Below are 23,465 nucleotides of genomic sequence, written 5' to 3' on the forward strand. Positions count from 1 at the left end.
TTTATTTATTTATTTACTGTAATTTACTAAATTATCCAAAAATATAGTTGTTATTTTTCTATTATAAGGGGCAATTTGGGAAACTAATAAATGAGAAACATGTATAAATATGATGATGAGTTGATGATTTTTTATTTCACAACCAATTATATCATAACTCTTTTCTTATTCTCAATCAAAATTCTCTCAAATTTCCATATTTCATTATTTTTTCTATTGCTTTATTTTTCTTAATATTGGAATTATCTATTGTTTATTTTTTATTTTCTTACATCTAATTCCAAATTCTTTCTCTAATCTCAATTTTTTCCATTCATAAATTTACTTCATTTGATTTTTTTAATAATTTTCTTAGTATTTGAAAATGATAATTTCCAACTCATTTCATTAATTTTATATTCCATTTATAGTTTTCTATATTAGTGAATTAGCAAAATTGTAAATTTAATATAATAATAGTTCTAAGTTAGTTAATAGAAGTTTTTCTTTTAAAATTTTATAATAATTTATTTAGTTAATAAAATTTAAACATTTTAAAATTATTATTTATTTATGAATTCGGAATTAAAATTTTATTATTTTTTTAAAATTTGCGTAATGCCGAAACCGAATCGGAACTGTAATTCGAACCGTCGGTTCGCCGGAACTGTGCCAAACCATGCCGGAACCGGAACCCGACCGAAACCGGAGGTTCAAGGGTCGGTTCCGGTTCAAAATTTTAAACATCTCAAACCGGCAGTTCAGTGAACCGGAACCGGCGGTTCATTGAACCGGCCATGCCTAAATTGTCCATACCCATACATAATATCACAATCCTACAGCGAAGTTCAAATGACAATAAGCAACATAATTGCAATAACTATTGAATTTTAGGAATTACTTTTTCTAGCTCTGAGATTAAGAAATAGAGCTTATGCAGCAGCGGTGGATAATCTGCCTTTTAGAAAAAATTAAATTCAAGAAGTAAATCTTATAATTCAGTGAATAATATTAAATAATTTAAGCATTCACACAGGATGATTTCTAAAATGATAAAATAAACAATGAGTTAGTTAAGCACATTACATAATAACAGCACCGATGTACGAGAGCACTTTACATAATCAAACAAATGGAGATTGATATGTGGATTTACCGAAACCCGTAGCGAGCTGTCTTCGCATATGACCCGTTTTCTCATGATATTTGCACTAGGGAGCCAATTCCCTATATATAATCGATCAGTCTTAACCTTACTTGATCAATTCTCTTATCGTTTTTTTATACTCTATTTTCTTTCTCAATTATCAACAGGAGACCACCTTATAATTTTCCATATCATCTATAGTATTAGATGTACAAGAGGAGTTGATCTCTTTATACATGGTCAACGAATCATAGACTACCGTCACAAACCTAACCTGATGATGATTTATTGCATCCTAATTCTGATTCTGCATAAACAAGACAAACAAGGCAGTTAAGCACAAATAATCAAGAAATTTATTTCAAATATGTTTATGACAGTAGAGTTAAAAATGTGTTTGAAAGCATGTTTTGGCCGGTACAAACTTTCTCCAACCAATTTATATTCACTTCGACTCAACACGTATTGAACTAGCAATTTGAAAATATATGCTGCCAATACCATATATTATGTCCAAGGAAGACTGCAATTTGTATCTATTGATAGGTTGTTTATATAATTATCATAAGGACCAACATGCCTTAGTTGTCCACTTTCAAATATTTAATTTCAGAGAAGAATTAACTACACTTGATGTATGAACCCAGATATCCAATAAATCAATCACAAATAGGAGTTTAGTTTAAACGAGGGTATTTCTAACCATACGCTGAAAATAAAAAAAACAGATAAAATAGTAATATTTTTAGTCATTTTTTTTAAAGTAGTAACATTAACCTCTTTTATCTACCTAGGTAGACTTAAGGTAAGATTTAATACCAGAATTACTGGTTTTTGACAAGAGTAATCCTGTGTCAATGAGTATAAAAGAAAAAAGATAGTGATAGTTACAATAAATGTTCACCTAAAGAAGCTGAAGAAGTCTCACCTATGGCCTTTTGGACATTCTCAAACTTATAGAACTTAGCACAGCAAAGATAATAACAGAAGTTAAGTATCCCTACTACCGTTAGCACCCAATACACATTATCTAGTCTTCCATGATCAATATTATCAGGTAACCAGTCTGTAACCCTTCTAATCAGATCAATTAAAGCTGTGCCCGCATAAAAAGAAATCCCAGTTATCAAAGAAAGCATAGCAGTTGCTGTACTACGCAGCGAATCAGGAAATTCCTGGTAATAAAATGAGACTTGTCCGGGAAAGTGAAATGCTTCTCCAACACCAACTAGAATTAGTTGGGGAAATAGCCATAAGACGAGCATAGGCACTATCCTAGAGTTTTCTTTGTCACTATCTGAGTATTGAGCATGAGCTACTCTAAGTCTCCTTGACTCCACCAAAGCTGATACAGCCATGCCTAGCACATTAAGCACATGCCCTATTCCTATTCTTTGGAATAGAGTTAGCGGTTTTCGAGTTAGCTTTTGCCACATTCGAAAGAGAAACCGATCATTTATGGTGAGAAAAATGGAGCAACTAATTAGTCCTACGACGATTGAAATAGAGCCAGCTGGGATTTTGAAGTGGTGTCCAAGTCGACGATCCATTGTTAGAGCTTGAAGCACAGTTAAGCTGCTTTGCATTGCTATTGGAGTGCATACAAATAGTGCTGTTGACCATATTGGGAAAATCCTTATCAGAGTCTTCAAATCTTCTACTTGTTGTACTGTGCACAGTTTCCAGGATTTTGCAATTGACCCATCAGGATTTGTTTCTCCTTCAACTTTTAAAGCAGCTCGGTTGAAAAACCTGCTTTTGTTAGACCACATTTTTAATTAATTCAGTTTTTCCAAAAGAAATCATATTCAGAAAGTTTAAAGCAGTATATCCTAAAATTACAATCACAACTAAAATGGTTATCATCGAACCAACCAATCTAATGTGTTGTCTTTAAGATCATACCTGAAACTCTCTGTTATTGAAGCAGAAACCTGAGTTCCTTTCAAATCTTGCTCAAAATAATAGTCATCACTTGTAGAAGACAATAAGGCCTTCCTCTTTCGTATAGCTGCAATAACTACACGAGCTAAGCTAGTAAATGGGCTTCCATGAGGTTTATCAAGTCTATAAAGACGATTTCCCAGAAGAAAACTGACTATACCAATGAAATTAGCAGCAGCACAAAGCCAGAACCCCAAAGACCAACTAACATTATCTTCTATATAGACAATGGCAGTGGCACTTATTAGAGAAGAAAAATATAAGGTGAAAAAATACCAATTGAAAAAACTGGTCTGATCTTCTTGTTTGTCAAATTGGTTTGCTCCCATTGTTGCTATTGTAAATCTTGTCCCTCCTAACCCTAAAGATCCCAGAGCAAAAGCTCCATATAGTACTGTGTATTGGAGCTTTGATGGAGTTTGGCACAAACTTGAGTCTTCTGCCCTGCAAGGTTTAGGCCTCAAGGAGTCAAGTGTTGCAGTTAAGGCCAAAAGCACTATGCCCTGCAACAAATTATTATTTAGAGGACAAGATAAGCTAAGATTGAAATCCCTCACCTTCTGTATTACAAAACAAAGTATTAGGCTACAGGTTTAAATATGTTTTCGTTATGTATACTTAACTATTGAATTATTAGTTCAATAACCATTTTTGGCAGGCAATTTATTATTGGATACTCGTTCAATAGTTTTTTTTTTTTTTAATATCTTATTTTATATATATCCAAAGAAAAAGATTACTAGCATATGTTTGAATCTCGATTTTCTTTTAGTATAAGATGTATATTTGACTACTAAGCCATTAACGGTGTGTTCGGCAAGATTAGCTGTTTTGCTAGCTGCTAATTGTTTTAGTAGCGTTTAGCTGCTAGCTATTCTAGTAATTTTTCATGAAAACGTTACATGAGTTAAATTTTCATAAAACGTTACCTTAACCTCTAAATGCCAGTTCAAAGGTTATGTTACTAAATACTATAAAAACTATCGCTTACACTTTTGTCCAATTTGTGATCTCTTATATTAGGGACATGCACTGAACCACTAAATTAGAGTCTTCATAAACTACTTAAACCACCCAAACCGATTCAAAACTGCGGTCTTAGAAGTTGATGATTTAGTTTGGTATATAATTTTAGGTTAATTAGGTAAATTATATAATTATTTATGAAAATTCCAAATGTGGAAGGCTGTTGAGGGAAAATATAGTTAATGTACAAATTATATTTGGAGTAAGCTATTTTAAAAATTTTTTTTAGTAATAAATGTACAAAGAATCAACATTTGAATCCATAAATTGCCTAATTAATGAAGAATTAAAATTTAAAAACTAATGTAAGATTAAAAATCAAATAAAATATACTTTTTAATTTTATCGTTGAGGCCAAAAAGTAGTGCAAATCATTTTTTTCTCATACATATATAACACGTTTATAGATCATATATTCTCCTAAAAAAATGTCCAAAATCAAACCAAACTGCATTAATAGTTTTGGTTCGATTTGAGTATATTTCATGGTTTGATTTGGTTAAAGCTTCAAGCTAAACCAACCGAACGTACACCTCTACACCAGATTGCTAATCCAATGGCTAAATGAAGCATGTTTATCAGACAATGTATATAGAGATTAATTGAAAATGAAATTAAAGAGCAAGAAAGAGTAATAATAACTAAATTACCAGAAAAGAAACACAAGAAGATATGGCGACAACGGAGAATGAACCCAAGAAAGAGTCGGCAACTATAGCTCCAACTATAGGAAATAAACTGAAAGCACCATAAACAACATTGGAAATCAGAGCTGCATCTATGGTTTCCACATTAAATTCCTGAATCAAATACACTGTCAAGTTGGACACCCATCCTGTACCAGCTAATGTCAAGCATGTCAAAGTCCCTGCTCAAACACAAATAATATATACTTCATCGACCCATGATTTAGTACAATTAACTAGAATAACTGGAATTTAAATTTGAAATGATCAAAATAGAGCAGAAGACACTATATATGCACATAAATACCTATAATGAAAGGGATCCAGTTGCCTCTACGTTGGGCAGCAGAGCTTGAGACTTCTCCAGTTTCTGGGTCGGCCATTAGAGCCTTATTATTAGTTGCTTGTAAATGAAATGTGTGAAAGATGAAGATAGAGTAGGTCTTAAATGATAAAAAGGTGGTCCTACAATTTTGCAATGCGACAATATTATTATCACTAACACCAACCATTTATTATTATCTCTGCATAGAAGCCAACATGTCTATAATAAAAGACAAAGCGCTCACTCTTTAAAGAGATTCCATACCGAGCTCTCGCAAGTGAGAATGGATTCTTCCATCCCATCACTCAGATGTGCAAGCCAACTTTAATACAAATTGATTGGGTAATTGGGCTTCTTGTCTCATGGTGGGTGCCTATGTGTTCTCTCCCCTTTAGGCCTTTCTTTTAATTTGTTGAATTATGATGTCAGTGGTGTTACTTCCAATTGCTCTTGCATTAATTAGTTTTCTCCTTTAAGCCTATGCTCCCCCTATGTACCAAAGAAAAACAAAGAGCCCAACTGCTGCAAACCGCTGCATTTTGGAAAATACTTATCTACTATAGGGCTATGGATCGTTGCTGAGCCTCCGAACTGAATCGCAAAACTGTATCGAATTGGAATTGAGATAGTAAGAGCTGAATTGCACTCAACTGAATGCAATTAATTATTTTAGTTCTGGTTCTGGTTCTTATAAAGAACTATACTAGAACCACACTAGAACTGAATCGAATTGAAAAACTAATTTATACATATATTTTTATTTAATTTCTTAGTATATTATATTATTTGTAGTAGGTATCAAATCTTTTAGTATATTTTTTCTTTGAGATGATGGGAGCTTCTTTTTTTACAAAGAATAAAAATAAAACCTTATTTTTATATTGTAATTTTATTTTGATAGATATATTTTTATGTAAAGGAACATTGTAATGTATTCTAAAAATATAATAATTTCTAGTGGATACTCGAACTAGAACTTGAACCAAAATCAAAGAATTGAAATCGAAAAACCGAAACCATATCGAAACTTTGGTATAGTTCTCGTTCTTCAATCTTTCAGTTCTGATTCTAATTCCTAAAAATGAAAAAACTGAATTTTTAGTTCAATTCTTTTTTTTTTTTTTTAAGAACCATACCAAAACTGAACTTTTACGACCTTATCATCTACAACTGGTGTATGGGATCACAATATACCAAATCAATAGTTGGTTATCATTTGAAAAAACTATCACAATCTTTTAATAGATTGTTCTTTTTTCAAATGAAATGAGAGTGATACCTTTGTTTGCATTAAATAAATTTATGAAAATTACCGGTTGTAGTTTCAAATATATAATTTTACTAATTTGTGTACAAATATAATAGCTTAATAGCTCATATTTAAAATTCATTTATAAATACTCTTAATTTTGCTAATTAATATAACAAAATTAAATTTTCCAAAAAAAAATTAGATAAAAAAAGTCATGAAACAATGACTGTTGTTATTTCTTTGTTTGTTAACCTTAATCTCAAATAATCTGTTGAGAATTGCCAGTGCTCATGGGCACCTATATATTTCTGTTTTCTTTTTTTTTTTTTTTTCTGAGTTAAACTACTTTTTATGTTTGTATTTTTTTTGCGATTTAATGGGAAGTGAACAAAAAATGAAGAAGTAGAAACAGAAAAAGATAAAAGCCATTGGTTTTCAATGAGAGGGAAACTGTTAAAAAATGTAAAAAAAATCCACGTGTTATTAACTGCCAAACCAACTGCACGATTTCACAACTGACGAGAGAGCGCAAAAAGGAGCCATCATCGTTCAAAGAATTCACTCGTGAATATGGCTTCTTCGTCTTCTGCTCTTCCTATTCCTCTCTCCACACCTTCGTATCACTTAGACTCCTTCTCCGGCAGCAACAACCATAAAGCCTCTCTCTTTGCGATCTCACCACTGCCAAATATGACTCTCAAACCCCTACGATCCGCTCTCAGCTTAGCAGGCTCTACCAAGAGGGCCAACCACATCTTGCTCGACAACTGTTCGACACAATTCCTCACCTAACTATAGTTCTTTGGAATACAATTATTATTGGTTTCATTTGCAACAATATTGATGCGGAACCCCAAGAATAGCATCTTGACACCCAAATAAGATTTTATATATAAACCATAAATCCCAAATCAGGAACCCTAATTCCCAAATTATGAATTTCTTGTTGGATGGAATTGCGGATATTGACCCAAAACTCAACTAGAAGTATGAACAAAGATATCAAGGTGAAAGGATGAACACTGCAAATATAATTATCTTTTTATAAGTTCGAAAATAAGTTCAATGAAGAACCAAAAAGAATTCATCGCTCTTGAAATAAAATGCATAAATTGAATAATCTGTCACTAGTATCTGAATGATACAAATACACAAACCCTAACTGCACAAGAGGATATTCTATTCTCAAATGGACCTATTAGAAGGGCAAGGACTAAGAAAGTCAAGGAAGCATTTGATGGATTGGTCAAGAAGATATTTGGGCCTAAGATAAAGCGCCAAATAAAGAGATGAGCTTGCAAGAAGATCCGGGGTTGGTTCACATGATCCAAATATGTGGACCTTAAGCCTTATATTTAGCTTATGTTTAAATTAGTATAATTGGACCTATTTCAATTGGGCTTTATATTTTAATTAGTTTTAGGGTTTTCTACGTATAAATACTTAGCTATCAAGCATTGTAGGAGGATTATTCAATCAAGAGAGGTGAATTCTCTTTAGTTCTTCATTGAACTTATTTTCGAACTTATCAAAAATAATTAATGTTTGTGGCGTTCATCCTATCACCTTGATATCTTTGGTTCATACTTCTAGTTGAGTTTTGGGTCAAGATCTGCAATTCCATCCAATAAGAAATTCCTAATTTAAAAATTAGGGTTTCTAATTTGGGATTTAGGGTTTATATATCAATTTGATTTGGGGTGTCAAGACGCTATTCTTGGGTTCTGCATTAAATATGTCCTTAGAAGCCCTTTTATTCTACTCCCAACTTAAGATGCATGTCCAAGCCCTAAATGTGATTCCTATACTTACTCTTCTATCCTCAAAGCTTGTGCAGAAATTGGTAATTTAGTGTTAGGTAAAGCCATTCATTGCCATTGTATTCGGTGTTTATCATCCCCAAGTAGAATTGTATATAATTCTCTTTTAAATATGTACTCTACATGTTTGAGTAGCTGGGGCTCTTGTAATGTTTTCCATTTTTTTGAGTATGATTTAGTTAATACAGTTTTAAGACAATGCGTAGAGAAATGTGGTTGCTTGGAATACTATGGTTTCATGGTATGTGAAGACAGAGATATGTATAAAAGCAATTAGGCAATTTAGGATAATGATGAAAATGGGATTGCAATGTGTCCGGTTAGTTTTGTCAATGTTTTCATCAAGAAATCTAGCATCAAACTGATGAAATTACCTTTTTTGTAATCTTGTCGGCTTGCAATTATGCTGGTTTTGTTGATGAAGGTCTTTAAATATTTGAGTCAATGAAGAGAGACTTTAAGATTCTGCCCACAACTCAGCACTACTGTTGTGTTGCAGACATGTTAGGGAGAGTTGGGAGAGTGATCGAAGCCCATGAGTTAGTTAAACAATTGGGTGAAGAAGGGAATGTGATGGAAATTTGGGGATCACTTCTTGGTGCTTGCAGGCTTCATGGACACATTGAACTAGGTGAGGTTGTTGCCAATAAGTTACATACAATGGACTCAGTACACAGCTTGGCAGGCTATCACTCCTTACTTTCCATTATGTATGTTGAAGAAGCAAAATGGGAAAGTGTTGATAAGTTGAGGAAAGAGATGAGGGAAAAAGGTTTAAAAAAGGAAGTTGGTCGTAGTTGGTTGATATTAGAGGTCATGTCATGCATTTTGTGTCTAAAGACTTGATCACCCTCAATGTGATGAGATATATGAAATGCTGGAAAGGTTGGCCATGGAGATGAAAGATACTGGTTATAGTCCTCTTCTAGGTCATATGTTTAATGTGTTTTGATGTTAAATGAGGTTTTTTATGGACAAATTACATTTGGTAAACGAAAGACTCTTACTGGTGGCAAATGGTGTTTTGGTTCTTTGCAAATGGTAAAATTGAAAACCATGATTATTTGAATGCTTATCCAAGGTGACAATTTACAGACATGCTTGACTGCTGGCTTGGACTTTTGAAGTATGTGAATAATTTGTTTGAAGGGGATGATTATTGGATGCTTTTCATGTCTCTTACTTTCGTGGTCTATGCAATTCAGTTCAGCAATGGTATTTGAAATAACCCTATTCAGGTCGGTCCAGAAAGACTTCTCATACATTATTGCCTTGTGTTCAATAAATTAACTTACATGTGTATTAGGTCTTATAAGATAAAAACATAGTTGGGGCTTCTCATTACATGTCATGTGAATATGCGAATTTGCTGCTTGGTTTTTCGTTTTTATGGTGGGATAAATTTTATTGTGCTTATTGGACCTGCATTACTAAATCTGTAAATTTGAATTCATTGAAGATCTATCATTTGTGAAATATGCAAATGTATTTGTAAATCCATAGCAAGAGAAGAATATCTTAATTAATTTTTATCAGTTGTACTGCTGAACTTATCACTTCGGTTCATAGCAATCGTATTTTCTAGTCTGTGAAAGGATTAAATTTTAATTGATATTTAATTACCTCTCGTGAACGTCTGAATAAGAATATCTTTTATCCTTGTAAGTTGGATTTTTCCAGTCTTTACATCTATTCATTTTCTTCAATAATTTTTTTCTTCATCCAAAAAAATTTGGTTTTAACTGGGGCAATAACAGGGTACAAAGGCATACAATCCCTGATCCTGTACTTATCCAGAAGAAAAAGCTCGGAAATATTCTTTCTGCTCCAACATTTACAACAAATTTTGAAGTCTCTTATCAGGACATTATCTGTGGGAACTTTATAACATGCACCGCCCGCTTGGCCCAATGTATATCAATGCCATATTTTACTAAATTAGGGAGTGTGACAGCTTTAAGAAGAGGATGTCTGGGCATAAGTTTTCCAGACCTAAAGGTACTGGTGTTCTTATTATTCGTTTCTCTCTCCTATAAGCAATCTTTATTTTCAATAAATGATAAATTGTGCTTTTGTTTTTCCTCTCTTCATTATAATTAATAGTTCCTTTCATCTATTTTCTTCCTCTGAAAGGCCCAAAGGGAGCAAGGACAGAGCCAAAGAGAGAGCGAAGCGAAAGACCGATCGAGGGAGCGGAGCAAAGAGACCGAGCAGAGCGAACGACAGAACAAAGCGGTATACCTGTGAAATGGGACAACGTGTAACCATGATGTGCAATGAAATTTCTAACTTAGTGCTTCTTTATAGAATGTTTGTGTATTGGGCCATTCTCCACACTCCAAATTCTAACAATCAAGCAGCACAATAGAAATAAGCAATGCATACAAATCATGCTTCACTTTGTTCTACTACTATAAACATTCCATAACTAAAAAGTGAATAACTTTCTATGGCCTCGCTTTGTGACTCTCCCTTCCATTGTTAGCTGTGTATGCACTCTGTTCTGCTTCTACTTAACTAGAAACCTTTAAACTCTTGGCTACTCCTCCATACTTCTAAGTTCTTCTTAGTCACAAATCTGGTTAAAAATCATAGCTAAGAAATATCTTTTGCATGCGCTTTGTCAACTTATTCGTGAAAGGATACTGACCCATGACCAACCCTTGGGGCATTCCAATTGTAATAGGAAATCATTCTTGTAATCTTCAACCATCTGAGCATGAACATGTTGAAATTATATGAACCTTAATAAAAAAAGTTTCAACTGTTTTAGAGGCTTTGACTTAGCAAGCCAGCCAGCAATTGAAAAATGAGCCTCCATCAAACTTTTATGTTTTGGCTAAGATAAATATTTTCCCAATCTAGTAATATTAACTTTCAAGTTTCAAAGACACAGTGAAAGCAAATTTTCAATTTCTCAATTAAACTTGATACTTGAGGCTTATGATTTGACCATAAGTTTCTTTATGAAGAACTCCTATTCATACACGCATGTGCAAGAAGACATAAGGGATGTTGTTTTTGTGGAGGCGAAGGGAATAACAACAATAACAACTACTAAGACTTAATCCCATATTAGTTTGGGTCAGGTATATAAATCCTTCATTTTCATTCCATTCTGTTCATAATTAAGTATGTACTGAAGTCAAGAGTAGGTCTTTTTAGACAACTTTCATCTATAGCGTTCGGCCTACCTCTTCCTTGTTAACATCCGTAGCATCAATACATAGCACTTACGAACCGGGGCACATGGGAGTCTATGTAGGACATGACCAAACCATCTGAAACAATCTTTTCTCTTTTATCCCCAATCTATGCTACTTGCACTTTTTGTCAAATGTGATCATTTTTAATCTTGTCCAATATTGTGACCATAATGCATCATAAAATCTGCATTTTTGCAACATTCATCTTGTGGTTGAGTCTTCTTTTCTCAACCGAAAGAAAAAAGAAAAGAATTTGTTGAGTCTTCAAGACCTAACTAGAATAATTGTATCCCATATGAAGCATTCGTATGTAAATTGTTGAGCTATTCTTGAGAAGAAAGAGTATGCAAAATATTTGTTAGGCTGCCGGATGTTGAAAGAACATAGCATCAATTTAGTAAAATGGATGCTTATGCACATACTTTGTTTCTTGCTTGAATTTCATGATTCCATTAAGGGAGATTGTTATCAAATAATTGGATAATTTTATGCCCAGAATATGACTGGAATAAAAATAACATATGTTATTTCTCTTTTTTTTCTTCATTCCCCTCCCTTTGACTGTGAAATTATAATTTATGTGGTGTGATGTTTTTTTTTTTTTTTTTTTAATTTTTTAAAAATAAAATAATATGCTACCTAGCACAGGTCTTAGAAGCATTGGATGGTCTGAAGAAAGAAACTTGATGTAGAAGCAGAGGAAGTCTTTTCACCAGACAAAAAAAGGCTGTGAAGATTCACCATGGCTGATATACCCCTTCTCCTGCTGTAGTAACTCCCATTTAGGCTTAGAAGGGTGGGTTAGACAAATAGGGGAAAAAAAAAAAAAAAAGACAACTTGTGTAAGATTTTCTTTCTATTGTCTATTCTGATGTTCTGCTAAATTATGTTTAAGGTAAATTTAACATATTTCTATCAGAAAAATTTTAAATTAACACTTAGAGAATTATTTTTGGTCCAACATCTAAAAATGATTTTCAAGTTGGCATCCAAGTTCCAACCAATTTGTTTTTAGGGCAAACACCCTCAAAAACAGTACCAGCAGCCCCCAAAAAAAAAAAAAAAAATCAAAAATTTCTTTTCTACCATCAACTTTTTATTTTTCCTTTTCTCGTTTTAGCTCCATTATAAACTCAATAAATAGATCTAATAAATAAAACCCAGCTTTTTTTGGCATTAATAATATTAAGGAAATATAAGAAAATCAATCTTATCAAATAAATATTAAAAAAATATTAAAAACATGGAAATTTGAACTAAATCTAAAAAAAAAAAGATTATCTTAAATTCAGAGCGAAGATAAATCAACACAATTTAAAATGTTAAAGAAAAAAGAAAAAAAAAATCGAAAATACAACCAGAATAAAGATAAATTATCACACGTTTGATTGAAATTATGACTCCATCCTTATTGTTTGGAGAATCATTATGTTCCCTGAAAGGTTTAGTTTGTTAAATTATTTAGTTATTTTATTTAAAAAAATGCTATTTTTTTTCTATTTTATTTATTTGATTATTCACATTTAATATATTTTCACTATTTAATCTCTTACATTTAGTAATAATTTACTATTTAGTTTTCATACAACGACAACAAAAATATTTTTAAATGAAATTCACGGTAATTTCCTAAATATTAGGAAAGAAATAGTAATTTTGATTAAATTTGAGAAACATTATAGTAATAATTTTTCTTTTGAAATAAATAAATTTTAATATATTTATGATTTAAAAATTAAATAATAATAACATTGAAAAGAAAAGGGGAAGATAAATTACAGTGAAATGCGACGGGAATATGCTTCGGATTTTGGACCATCCATGATTTACTCAGGAGCACTCAATAAGTACCAACGCACACACCTTCCTCGAGACTATCAAACTCACTTTCAAAACCCTCTTTCCTCATTTCTCTGTCTTTCTCTCCCTGCGGAGTTACCCAAACGTGGAAATGAGGAGCTCACTATTCAGATCCGTCAAAACCCTAACAAACTCTACCTCTTCTTCTCACCTCCTCCGTCGTGGCTATGGCTCTGAGGCCGTCCCCGATCGGAAGGTCGCTGTCCTTGGTGCCGCCGGTGGAATTGGTCAGCCATTGGCTTTGCTCATGAAGCTTAATCCTCTCGTATCTAACCTTGCTCTCTACGATATTGCTAACACCCCTGGAGTCGCCGCCGATGTTAGCCACATCAATACCAGATCTGAGGTATTTTTCGATTTTTATAACACTGCTGTCAATTTTGCTTACCTCTTATCTTAGGTTTTGTGTATATTTACTTGTTAAGCTGTTTTGGTTAATTTAGTTCTAATTCTGGTCCGGTTGGCGCTAAATTTCCTCATTTTTATAGCTTTTGACATTATTAATGTGTATTTGGAGCTGAATCTGGTGTTTATTTGTTTTGGTTTCCTTGCCTTGCGGTTCTTATTATTTTGCTTGCGTTTTTGCGTCTATGTGAATTCCTGTTACATTTCCCTTTGCCTGCTTGCTTTTAGGTTAAAGGGTATGTAGGAGAAGATCAATTGGGGCAAGCCTTGGAAGGATCTGATGTTGTGATCATTCCAGCTGGTGTGCCAAGGAAGCCTGGAATGACCCGTGATGATCTGTTCAACATCAATGCTGGAATTGTTAAGGGACTCTGTCAAGCAATTTCCAAGTACTGTCCTAATGTGAGTTTCTACTTTTGTGCTAAAGCGTCCTATTCAGACGGCTATTTCAGCTATTTGATTGTTTTATCTTTTATGGGATTTCATGGCTGATGAATTTTGGGTTGAATTTCTTGGGATCAGGCACTTGTTAATATGATTAGCAACCCTGTGAATTCGACTGTGCCCATTGCAGCTGAAGTTTTCAAAAAGGCAGGAACCTATGATGAGAAAAGATTGTTTGGTGTAACAACCCTTGACGTTGTTAGGGCCAAGACTTTCTATGCTGGAAAGGCCAAGGTTCCAGTTGCAGGTTTGTGTAATCACATTCTTATTAGAACCTATTTTTCATAATTGTATCCTCACATATATAAAACCCAAGAAAGCTAAACGCTTTGGTTTAGGATAGTAAGAGCTTAGCTTAAGTAATTGGATTCGTCGTTAATATATGTAGCTCTCTCAATTTGTTATACTTATATGATGTAAAACTTATGACCCATTAGCTTCAACTTCTCTACTTTTGTACATAGGGCAAAGTATGAAAATTTGATTTATGATGCATGGATTTCCTGTTTTGTTTTTGGCTTTATGTTTCTTTTGCAGAGGTTAATGTACCAGTTGTTGGTGGCCATGCCGGCATCACCATTCTTCCACTATTTTCACAGGTACTTGCTTGCTCTCTCCCCTTGTGCACTGCTCTTGCATTTTTTGGATATAAGTTTGTTCTGTATAACTTTTTCAATGAAAAATCCCTTCTGGTTTTTGACATGCTTTTTGCTAATTTTATATGATTTCCTTGTTGAAGGCCACACCAAAAGCCAATTTGTCAAGTGAAGATATTGAAGCTCTTACAAAGAGAACTCAAGATGGAGGGACGGAAGTTGTGGAAGCAAAGGCTGGAAAGGGCTCTGCAACTCTGTCAATGGCGTAAGTTTGCATTCTGACTAGTTTTGATGCTTTTGAATTTTGGCTTCTTTAGAAACAATATTTGAATTGCTTGATGTAAAATCTTTCTACCTGCTAAGTTTTGGGGCAAAGCTGAATCAGAAGAAAACAACAGGCAAACTCTTGAGTTTCTGAAGGCCTAAAATTGTAACCATGCTGGAATTCTGGTTTCTGGATTGATTGCATTTGGTATTACATTTGTTTGACACCATGACCAAGACCTGAAATTTGGGAAGTCTGAAAATGATTAATCTTGTATGTTTGATTTTACTATTAGTGTGTATGAAATTTGGTTGGCAATTTCAGTTTTTTCAAATACGAAAACCTAGAGCTGGAGAACTGCTTCAGCATTGCATTTTTTATTCTGCAACTGTTTTACTTGTGTTGATGATCTAACTTATAGTTGATATTACTTTGATATAAATGCAGCCAAATGGAAATCTAAATCATTGGCTTTTATTTTTTTATTTTTTTTGTATCTGTTCAACTCTTCTGAACATGTTATGGATGCATTTACCCTGTGTTGGCCTTATGTTACAGAATTCCAGTGAGAAGTATGTCCTTTTTTTTGTTTTTACTTAAGAATCCAATGCTTTCATAGCCAGGTTTTGTGCAATTGCACTCTTCTTGTCTCAATGAAAGATCAATGTGCTTGATATTTTCCCGAGAAACGAACTTCCAGTGTTTATATTCGATGGATTTTTTGTTCTGTTTCTATTCTCATTTATTTCCATTCACGTCCACCGTTGCAAAAGGAAAACAAACTTTTTGTTGTTTACCAGTCTGATGGGTCTTTTGCAGCTATGCTGGAGCCATCTTCGCTGATGCTTGCTTGAAAGGACTGAATGGAGTTCCAGATGTTGTGGAATGTACATTTGTGCAATCAAGTGTTACTGAACTTCCATTCTTTGCTTCGAAGGTGATTTGACTTAACCATGATTGTATATGACAGATAAGTTTTGATCGATTTCTGTCTGGGGGAAAATTTCTCTGTTTTATGTGGGCAGCCCTAATGGTTTGAGTATTGTCCTATTTTTAGTGAATAATAGCTATCTTACCGGCATGACTTACAGTTCACAACTGCAGTTCGAAATGCTACTTTTTATCATTGTACTTGGAGTCTCTGATTGGGACATTGGTGTCTTGTTTCTAACATTTTGAAACAAATCTAAAACACAAGTTAAGATGAAAAGTTGTTGACAACATTAGTCCTCCCCTTTCTCTCTCTTTCTTTGTCACGAATGAAGCTGGATTATCAATGAAGGTACCAGAGAGTGTCCTATTAGAACTGTATTCTTTGAGATGGGAAAAAAATGGTTACAACATTTTTTTCCCTTTTTCAGTCGTCTTAGGTATTATGTAGGACACATGATTCATGTGGGAATATTGTACAATCATTCAATTGGTGTAAACGTTTCTGTTCCGTGTTTGCAGGTGAGGCTTGGAAAGAATGGTGTGGAGGAAGTTTTTGGGTTGGGCCCTCTTTCTGAGTATGAGAGTGCTGGCTTAGAAAAGTTGAAGCCTGAGCTTCTGGCATCTATTGAGAAGGGAATCAAGTTCGCCAACCAGTAATGCAGTTTACTTAGCTGGTAGTCATGTGTTCCCTCCATCATAATCACATACAAAATTTTTGCTTTCTTTTTCATGTGTTGTATTCATTGCTGCTAACTTCGGCAGCCAGCACCGGCTTTACTATTTGAGGTAGAGTAGGCTTTTTTTTTCATTAACTGAAGTTTTCATCAATAATACCCAGTGGAATGTAATGGGAGGGTTTCAATAGCAACTTGAATCCAATTTAAAAAATTTAGAGACAAAAAGTTAATTGTTCATGTGTCTGTCACAAGTATATGATGCTATGCGATCCACTTAAGTAGGGAATGCGTGGAAAACTATGAAAGTGGACTTGGCAAAAGTACTTGATGGATATATTTTGCCCTGCAATCGTTTCTCTCTAATGTATACGTTGGGAATGGAATTGGTGGACTAAGTTAATTGTGCTTAGGAAGCACATTAAGAAAGGATAGTCATCTTTCCTTTCTGACGCCACACTCCTAGCTACATCTATTAGTTCAACATGGGTTGTTCCCCATATCAGCTGTGGAAATGTTAAAGTATCGTTTTGCTTCTTATCCAAAGCAAGTGATGGATTTGTCTGTTTGGTATTGAATTCGATTTTTTTATTATCTTTTTGTTTTATACTGCTTATGAAAAATTGAGGCTCTAGAAAGTTCAAAAATATAGTTTTTTTTCGAATTGGAGGACTATTATTTAGTCCTGTTTGATTAAAATACTAATTCATTCCTACTGTTTGATGAGATTAATGACTGGTTATATTGATCTGTTGCTACTGATTGATAAAATTAATGAATGATTCATTTTTGAGGTTTTGTGGTGTTAAACTATTCTTCCAAGAAATGTTAAAGTTTTGTTGAAGTGTTTCTGTTGAAAATGCATGCTTTAGTTAATAAAGTGCTGGTGAAAATATGTACTTGCGTAATTTCTTTTTGCATAAGGACTACAGTAGTCTTTTTCACAAACTGAAAGTGCAAAATGGATTTTATACTTCAAGCAACCTCGGGGACTTAACTGTTGAAAAAAAAAAAAAATCTTTCTGCGCATTTATAAATATATATCTTTCCAAAATTTAAATAAATTTATGGTATATATTTAAACATTTAGAAATATCATTTAACTTTAAAAAAAATTCTTAAAATTAAAAAATCATACAGTAGATTAGAAATATTATTCAGTGTTTCGAAAAGCATTTGACTGATTAGAAAGCACCGATTATAATTAGTGACGATTTAATCCACCCCTTTTGAGTTTGAAGACTCTCCCTCCAGATTGTAGGCTTCTGCTGTTTAGAAACAGTTTATTATCAACAGCAAAAACGGTTGAAAATTACCCCATAATGCAATATAATGGTGATAAAATCACATGAATTCCTTTGTAGCATAACACTTCAGAACCTAATTTAACACGTGGGATTCAGGAGTTATATAACACTCGAGGGGCCAAAAGGAACAAGAACTTGGACTCCATTAAATATCTATTTCTTCTTGTCCACTATACCTTACAAGTCATGGGCAAAAGAAACTCTAATGCTAGTATTTGTATAAAATTATTCACCCTACCACCCAAGAACAAGGAATCAGCTTTTAAGCATAACCCAAGTTGACAAAACTTAAAATAAAAAGCTACAAGATTTCAAGTACCTTGAGAACACTACTACATTTCGTAACTGGAAGAACCAGCATCTCAAGCTTTGTCAGGTGCAGATAAGGATCCATCAATTGACATCTAAGTGCAGGCTGCAACAAAAACCATCCTCAAATCTCAGCTTTTAGTACTGAAATGTAAAAACTATATTGCCAGGAGAATTAAAAGAGAAAAGAAAAACACATGATATTCATTTTTCTTCAAAAAAGTTCCGGCCTTGCCTGACTGCACGTATGCACCAATTGGAGTTCTTACAACAATAGTGAACGAATTACTGTTCCTACAATAATTTTCATTTTGGATTTACTCTTTATTTGCATCTTTTTCTTTTTTTTTTGTAATGTTATGTAGTATAGTCAACATTAGCTGTCGATGAAAACACAGAACAACTGAAATCATATAAATAAATCTTGCCCTAACAAGAACAAAGTATTTTGTGAATGCATCATAAGTATCTTAAAGTCCACAGGTAATATCACAAACAAGAAATGTGGAACATAAAACTTTGCCACAGTTAGCTGTCAATGATTTGAGATCAGACACCAAAATTCCACTTGATGGGAACTTAGAAAAATTGAAAAAGAACATTTGAAGAAGTGCGGATAAAAAAAACATGTACAGCCAGCAAAAATCTAGTGAAAAGTACATTTCTACATGGCAAAATATTGCAGATACAAAAAAAAAATAACAATGTAGAAAAAAGGCTGTCTCATAGGTAAGATTTCCACTGTGCAAGTATTGAAAACTGTATAACTCTCAAGTTATCAAAAAGCTTGGAGCGGCATCTGTTCTTATACAATGAACAAATTCCAGATATTTCAGTCCGAAGCAAAAACTTGTGGATGGTTATGACTCAATATTTCAAATTGATTTCTAAATTTTAAGTACTGGACTAGGCATTTCCAAAGATTTTTTTATGAAAAGCACATGGATAAATTTATGTACTGAGCCCACATAGAATGTTGGCATAGCTTAAAACCACCTGCAAGTTTTTAAGCAATCCACAATGAGGAGCAAAGCCATTAACTTTAAGGGAAAAATACAATATTATATATTTACTTGAATAACTATTTTTCAGGGTCATGTGGAAACAAGAGATATGAAAGAATGCTTCCTACCTCAACTAAGTCTACCAGCTCCTATGTCATTGGCCTGCATCTGATCCATATCCTGAGCCACTATCACCTTCAGAATCTGCATGTGAAGTATCAAAGAAAAAGGAAGAAATCCATTTGCATTAACAACTGGAATTCTAATTGCCTAAAAATCTTGTACATGTAACCTCACTATAGCAGATAATGCAAAATGTCATCATTACCACTTGAAGATGATCCAGAGTCACTGCTAGAACAGCCTGAACTACTTGATTTACTCGCATTATCACCTTGTTTCTCTGCTCGATTGGGAGAACATACAGCAAAATCTTCTTAAGTGCTTAAAAGGAAATTAGCGTTTAAATTTGGCGCATAAACTTAGAATATCACCAAAACGCAATAAGTAGAGCCTGAAAAATGGCAAGGGAAATCCAATTGATTTTAAGAGCTTACCTGCTTTAGATTCTTCTGGTGCCCCTGCAGCAGTAGATATCTGATTCTGCATGCATATGAGATGAAAAATGTGTCAACCATTACGAGTATCATGCAGGACATTCATCTAAAGATTGAGCTAAATAACAATTCATGATCTTACAGCCTCCTGGTAGTTGTGGCCAGCTTCTTCTCTTTCATGACAAGTGGTTTCAGATTCTCTCTTGTTCTGGCTCAAATTCTTCTTGTAATTGGTTACAAGCCTATCAAGTTCCCATAGTGTGTCAATATCAAAACTATCAATGTCCACCTCAATCTCGTCTTCTTGTTGGCAGAGCCCAGGGTTCCTCTTTTTAATAATCTGGACAACACTGTCCAATTTCTCTGAAGGCAAATTCAGTAGGTCCATACTCAGTCTCTGCTTCTCTTCAAAAGTCATCTCTCTCTTTTCAGGATCCTTTGGCTCAGTCTTCTTTGACATTGGTGTCTTACCCTCATGTGTGACAATATTTGTTCCTTCTAAGTTGGAAACCAAAGGCTTTGCCATAGACTCTGATCTATCCAAATTCCTTCTCTCCAAGGGCATTTTCAATGGAGGAGGACTGCGATTAGGGGAAGGAGGAGCTGGAGCTGGAGCTGGAGCCAGAGCCGGAGCTCTCTTTGAAGCTTGTTTTGGAAAACTTGTATCATGCCCTATATCGTGCCTTTCATCACAGTTAAACTTGCCCTTCATAACTGTCCACTTCTCCTCAAACAATCTGAACAATGTTCCTGCCATAATATGCACATCCTGCCCTTTCTCATTGTAAGTCATAGCATTATTAAATGTCAATCTCACATCCTCTGCGAACTCTTTAGGTGACTTGTACCAATTCTTCTGCAACCTACTCTTTACTGTCCCCAAATCCATGGGATGCTTAATAATCTTATAATAATCGTGCAACTTCAATTTCTTCACATTCACAGGTTCATTAAACACCCATCCATATTGATGATTCATCAACTTTCCTAACAAATCTTCACACTTTTTAAATATCTCCCTATTATACCTATCCATATTTGAATCCAACTCCGTTACTTTCCCTCTGCCGACTTTCTTCTCTCCACTGCATTGTTTCAACTTCTTAGTCTCTAAATTACTAGTCTTTTCCTTCCTTATCACAGAAACTGGAGGATTCTTATGATGCTGATTCACTTTTGAGGTTTTACTCTCTTTCTTAACATTCTCGCCATCACCACCGTAATCATTAGCTAATCCTTGCAACGGCTGTGGATCACTGGGCCCCACATAACTTACTTCAGAATTAACCCTAGCAAGAGTACTGTTTTTATTACTATAACCTCCCCCTGTACCATCATCACCACCTATCATCCCATTATAATTATACCCACCATATTGAATTTGATTAGCTTCAAGTTTCCTTTTCAAGCTCCTAACTTGATCAAGTTCACTAACTAGTTTTCTCTTTAGCTCTCTAATAACTGATTTTGATCTATCATTCAAGCTAATTCTAACCTTATTATCAAATTTCACATACCCGGATAGTGAATTACCAGTCCTATCATTCTGTGGACCCGGTTGAAGGCGATTGTGACTCGACGAATGGTCAGACGCCACGGTGTTGAAGCGCTTCTGCTGTTTCGGCTGCTGCGAGGAGTAGTAGCTGTTCTTGTTGTACTCTTCGCCGCCCGGAGAGAACTGTTCCGGATGAGGGATATGGGTGGGATTTTTTGATTTGTTATGGAGTTTTTGGGCATACATTTTTTTGCTGCTATTGTTAGTATCTATCCATTTCTGTTTCTTTCCTCGAGAATCTCCACCGCCAGCAAAAATTGGCCCTGTAGCCATTTATCGAATGAACAAAAATACAAAATACAAAACCCTAATCTTGATGAAGAAACAAAACCTAATTTTGAAAGAAAACAGCTAATTTTTCTAATTCATAGGTGTAAATGATCTTAATTCGATGATTGGGCCAGAAATTATATAAATACAATGCCCAGGGATCTTTTTGGAAAAGGGTTTATGAAAGAGGGGAAAAGGTAGGGTTTTTGGTACGTCTAAGGTACAAAGATTGGAACTAGGGTTTCTGATTATTATTTTTTTTTTCCAAGGGAGAAATTGAGGAAGCTGAAGTGGAGTTTCAGTCAAGGAATTCAACAGGGAGAAAGTGAGCACACGCGCTTTGAGAGTAAAGTGAAGAATGAGAATGGAGGTGGAATGATGACAAGTGACAAGTCAGATGGGACCTAAGAACGTCCTCAATTTTATCCTTTTTGTTTAGTTTTTCTAATATAAGTTTCTATTTAATTCTCAAATTTTACCAAATTTATATATTTTTTTTTTTGAAAATGAAAATTATATTAATAAAAATGATACCAGGAAAAACTTAGTAAAAAAAAAAAAAAAGACATCTCAGCCCGAATCAACAGGTTCCTAATGCACCCAATCTAAGCTTTAGAATGCTACGTGAAAAAATCGAGGATCTCCAATCCTATTGCCAACATTGGAAATAATAACCTTAGCTAACAAGTGAACTATGGTATTAGCATGATGTCTAACCCAGGAAAGAGAAAAATCATTTCCTTCCAAAAGCAATCACCTATAATCTAAAACCAGAAGATCCAGCTCTGTTATACCAGAATATGAAAAATTAACCTTTTGACAAATCATCTGTGAATCAGATTCCACAACAACAGTCTTCTAGCCTTTCTGACGCAGTCACGAATGGTCATAACTTCCGTACAATATTCGAAGGTAGACACTGCCAATGGCGAGAATTAGGAACAGAGGAAACCACAACAGCGGGGACAGAGGAAAAACCATCACGAGTTGACTACCAGTCATACAAACCATGCCAAGCATAACCAACAACCTGATATGGAGTGAATCTTCGTTGATTAAACACCACCTGATTCCTACTTGACCAAAGTCTGTATAACAATTGAAAAATATGTTGAAGAGAAGTATCCTCCATCGTAGCCAGCACATGAAAAATAAATGATCCAAAATTAAGAAAAAAGCGATGCATAATGGGACATAGAACAATCCAACAAGCCTACGCATGTGGACATAAAAATAAAAGTCATTCTTAGTAAAGTTCCATGTTTGCACATCATTAAGGTTGCTGGGACTTAATGGGATAAGAAGAGTAGAAGAGATCAGCAGCGATAAATAGTTTATGTAATTTATCAAAATCCCATTGTTTATCATTTGTAAATAACTTAAAAACAATGGTGTTATGTGCAAAAAAACCCTGAAAATTTTGTTTTTTTTTTTTTTTAGAATTGTTATATTATTTTAATATTAGCCATATGGTGTACTGGCATCTTGTTTTCAAACGGGCACTCTTTGATTTCTAGTTTTACAGTGAATTCATTTGTAGAGCGATAAAATTGCTACTTAGATAAATAAAAAAAAAAAAATTTATTATATGGGCAATAAATAAAGGGCAAAATAGGGATACGATGGAAACCATCATATGTAAGTCACGTGTTTGTATCAAGTGGGTTTAATTACAACCAGGTAAGCTGCCAGCTATCAAAATTGGGTCCCACCGGCTAACGGGGGTATTCCTGCGTATGAGAACATAGTAATGTAAAAGGTAATAGCCGAAATAGTGTTCGTTTCTAAATCAGCATTCCAACCAAAAAAGTCAACCATAACACCTGATTACAAATTTTTATAGTGTAGGCACTCCATTGATGAAGTATGAAATAAAAAATTTAAAAAAAAGTAAAAAACAC

At 34.1% G+C, this 23,465-nt stretch overlaps 3 protein-coding genes and 1 pseudogene across 8 annotated transcripts; 2 read left to right on the top strand and 2 right to left on the bottom strand.

The window, feature by feature from the left end:
• Nucleotides 1-981: 981 nt before the first annotated feature.
• On the bottom strand, nt 982-5,244 carry LOC105639193 (protein NRT1/ PTR FAMILY 2.7). Of its 3 annotated transcripts, XM_020681361.3 has the most exons (5): nt 5,090-5,244; nt 4,747-4,964; nt 3,032-3,573; nt 2,055-2,881; nt 982-1,433 (listed from the first exon to the last, which is right to left on the bottom strand). In XM_020681361.3, the coding sequence occupies exons 1-5, from the start codon at nt 5,163-5,165 to the stop codon at nt 1,396-1,398; spliced, it is 1,701 nt and encodes a 566-aa protein (XP_020537020.2). In that variant the 5' UTR covers nt 5,166-5,244; the 3' UTR covers nt 982-1,395. The 3 variants fall into 3 exon arrangements, with proteins under 3 accessions (XP_020537020.2, XP_012078556.2, XP_012078554.2); XM_012223166.3 differs by lacking the exon at nt 982-1,433 and having other exon boundaries at nt 1,843-2,878; XM_012223164.3 differs by lacking the exon at nt 982-1,433 and having other exon boundaries at nt 1,843-2,881.
• A 1,503-nt stretch (nt 5,245-6,747) lies between these two features.
• LOC149494917 (pentatricopeptide repeat-containing protein At3g22150, chloroplastic pseudogene) lies at nt 6,748-9,508 on the top strand (annotated as a pseudogene).
• Nucleotides 9,509-13,174: 3,666 nt separating this feature from the next.
• LOC105639192 (malate dehydrogenase, mitochondrial) lies at nt 13,175-16,802 on the top strand. Its single transcript, XM_012223163.4, has 7 exons — nt 13,175-13,591; nt 13,879-14,052; nt 14,173-14,341; nt 14,632-14,693; nt 14,834-14,955; nt 15,775-15,892; nt 16,408-16,802. The coding sequence occupies exons 1-7, from the start codon at nt 13,337-13,339 to the stop codon at nt 16,543-16,545; spliced, it is 1,038 nt and encodes a 345-aa protein (XP_012078553.1). The 5' UTR covers nt 13,175-13,336; the 3' UTR covers nt 16,546-16,802.
• A 1,192-nt stretch (nt 16,803-17,994) lies between these two features.
• On the bottom strand, nt 17,995-21,954 carry LOC105639190 (transcription factor GTE4). 4 transcript variants are annotated; one of them, XM_012223161.4, is made up of 5 exons: nt 19,882-21,954; nt 19,740-19,785; nt 19,511-19,618; nt 19,311-19,386; nt 17,995-18,284 (listed from the first exon to the last, which is right to left on the bottom strand). In XM_012223161.4, exons 1-4 carry the CDS (start codon nt 21,565-21,567, stop codon nt 19,337-19,339), a joined length of 1,890 nt encoding a protein of 629 aa, XP_012078551.1. In that variant the 5' UTR covers nt 21,568-21,954; the 3' UTR covers nt 17,995-18,284; nt 19,311-19,336. The 4 variants fall into 4 exon arrangements, with proteins under 4 accessions (XP_012078551.1, XP_012078550.1, XP_020537015.1 ...); XM_012223160.4 differs by having other exon boundaries at nt 19,511-19,626; XM_020681356.3 differs by having other exon boundaries at nt 19,511-19,615; nt 19,882-21,953.
• Between the last annotated feature and the right edge of the window lie 1,511 nt (nt 21,955-23,465).

This window comes from Jatropha curcas, chromosome 7 (genome assembly GCF_041381405.1).
Source record: "Jatropha curcas cultivar XTBG-Jc1 chromosome 7, XTBG_Jcur_1.0, whole genome shotgun sequence".
Taxonomy (NCBI): domain Eukaryota; kingdom Viridiplantae; phylum Streptophyta; class Magnoliopsida; order Malpighiales; family Euphorbiaceae; genus Jatropha; species Jatropha curcas.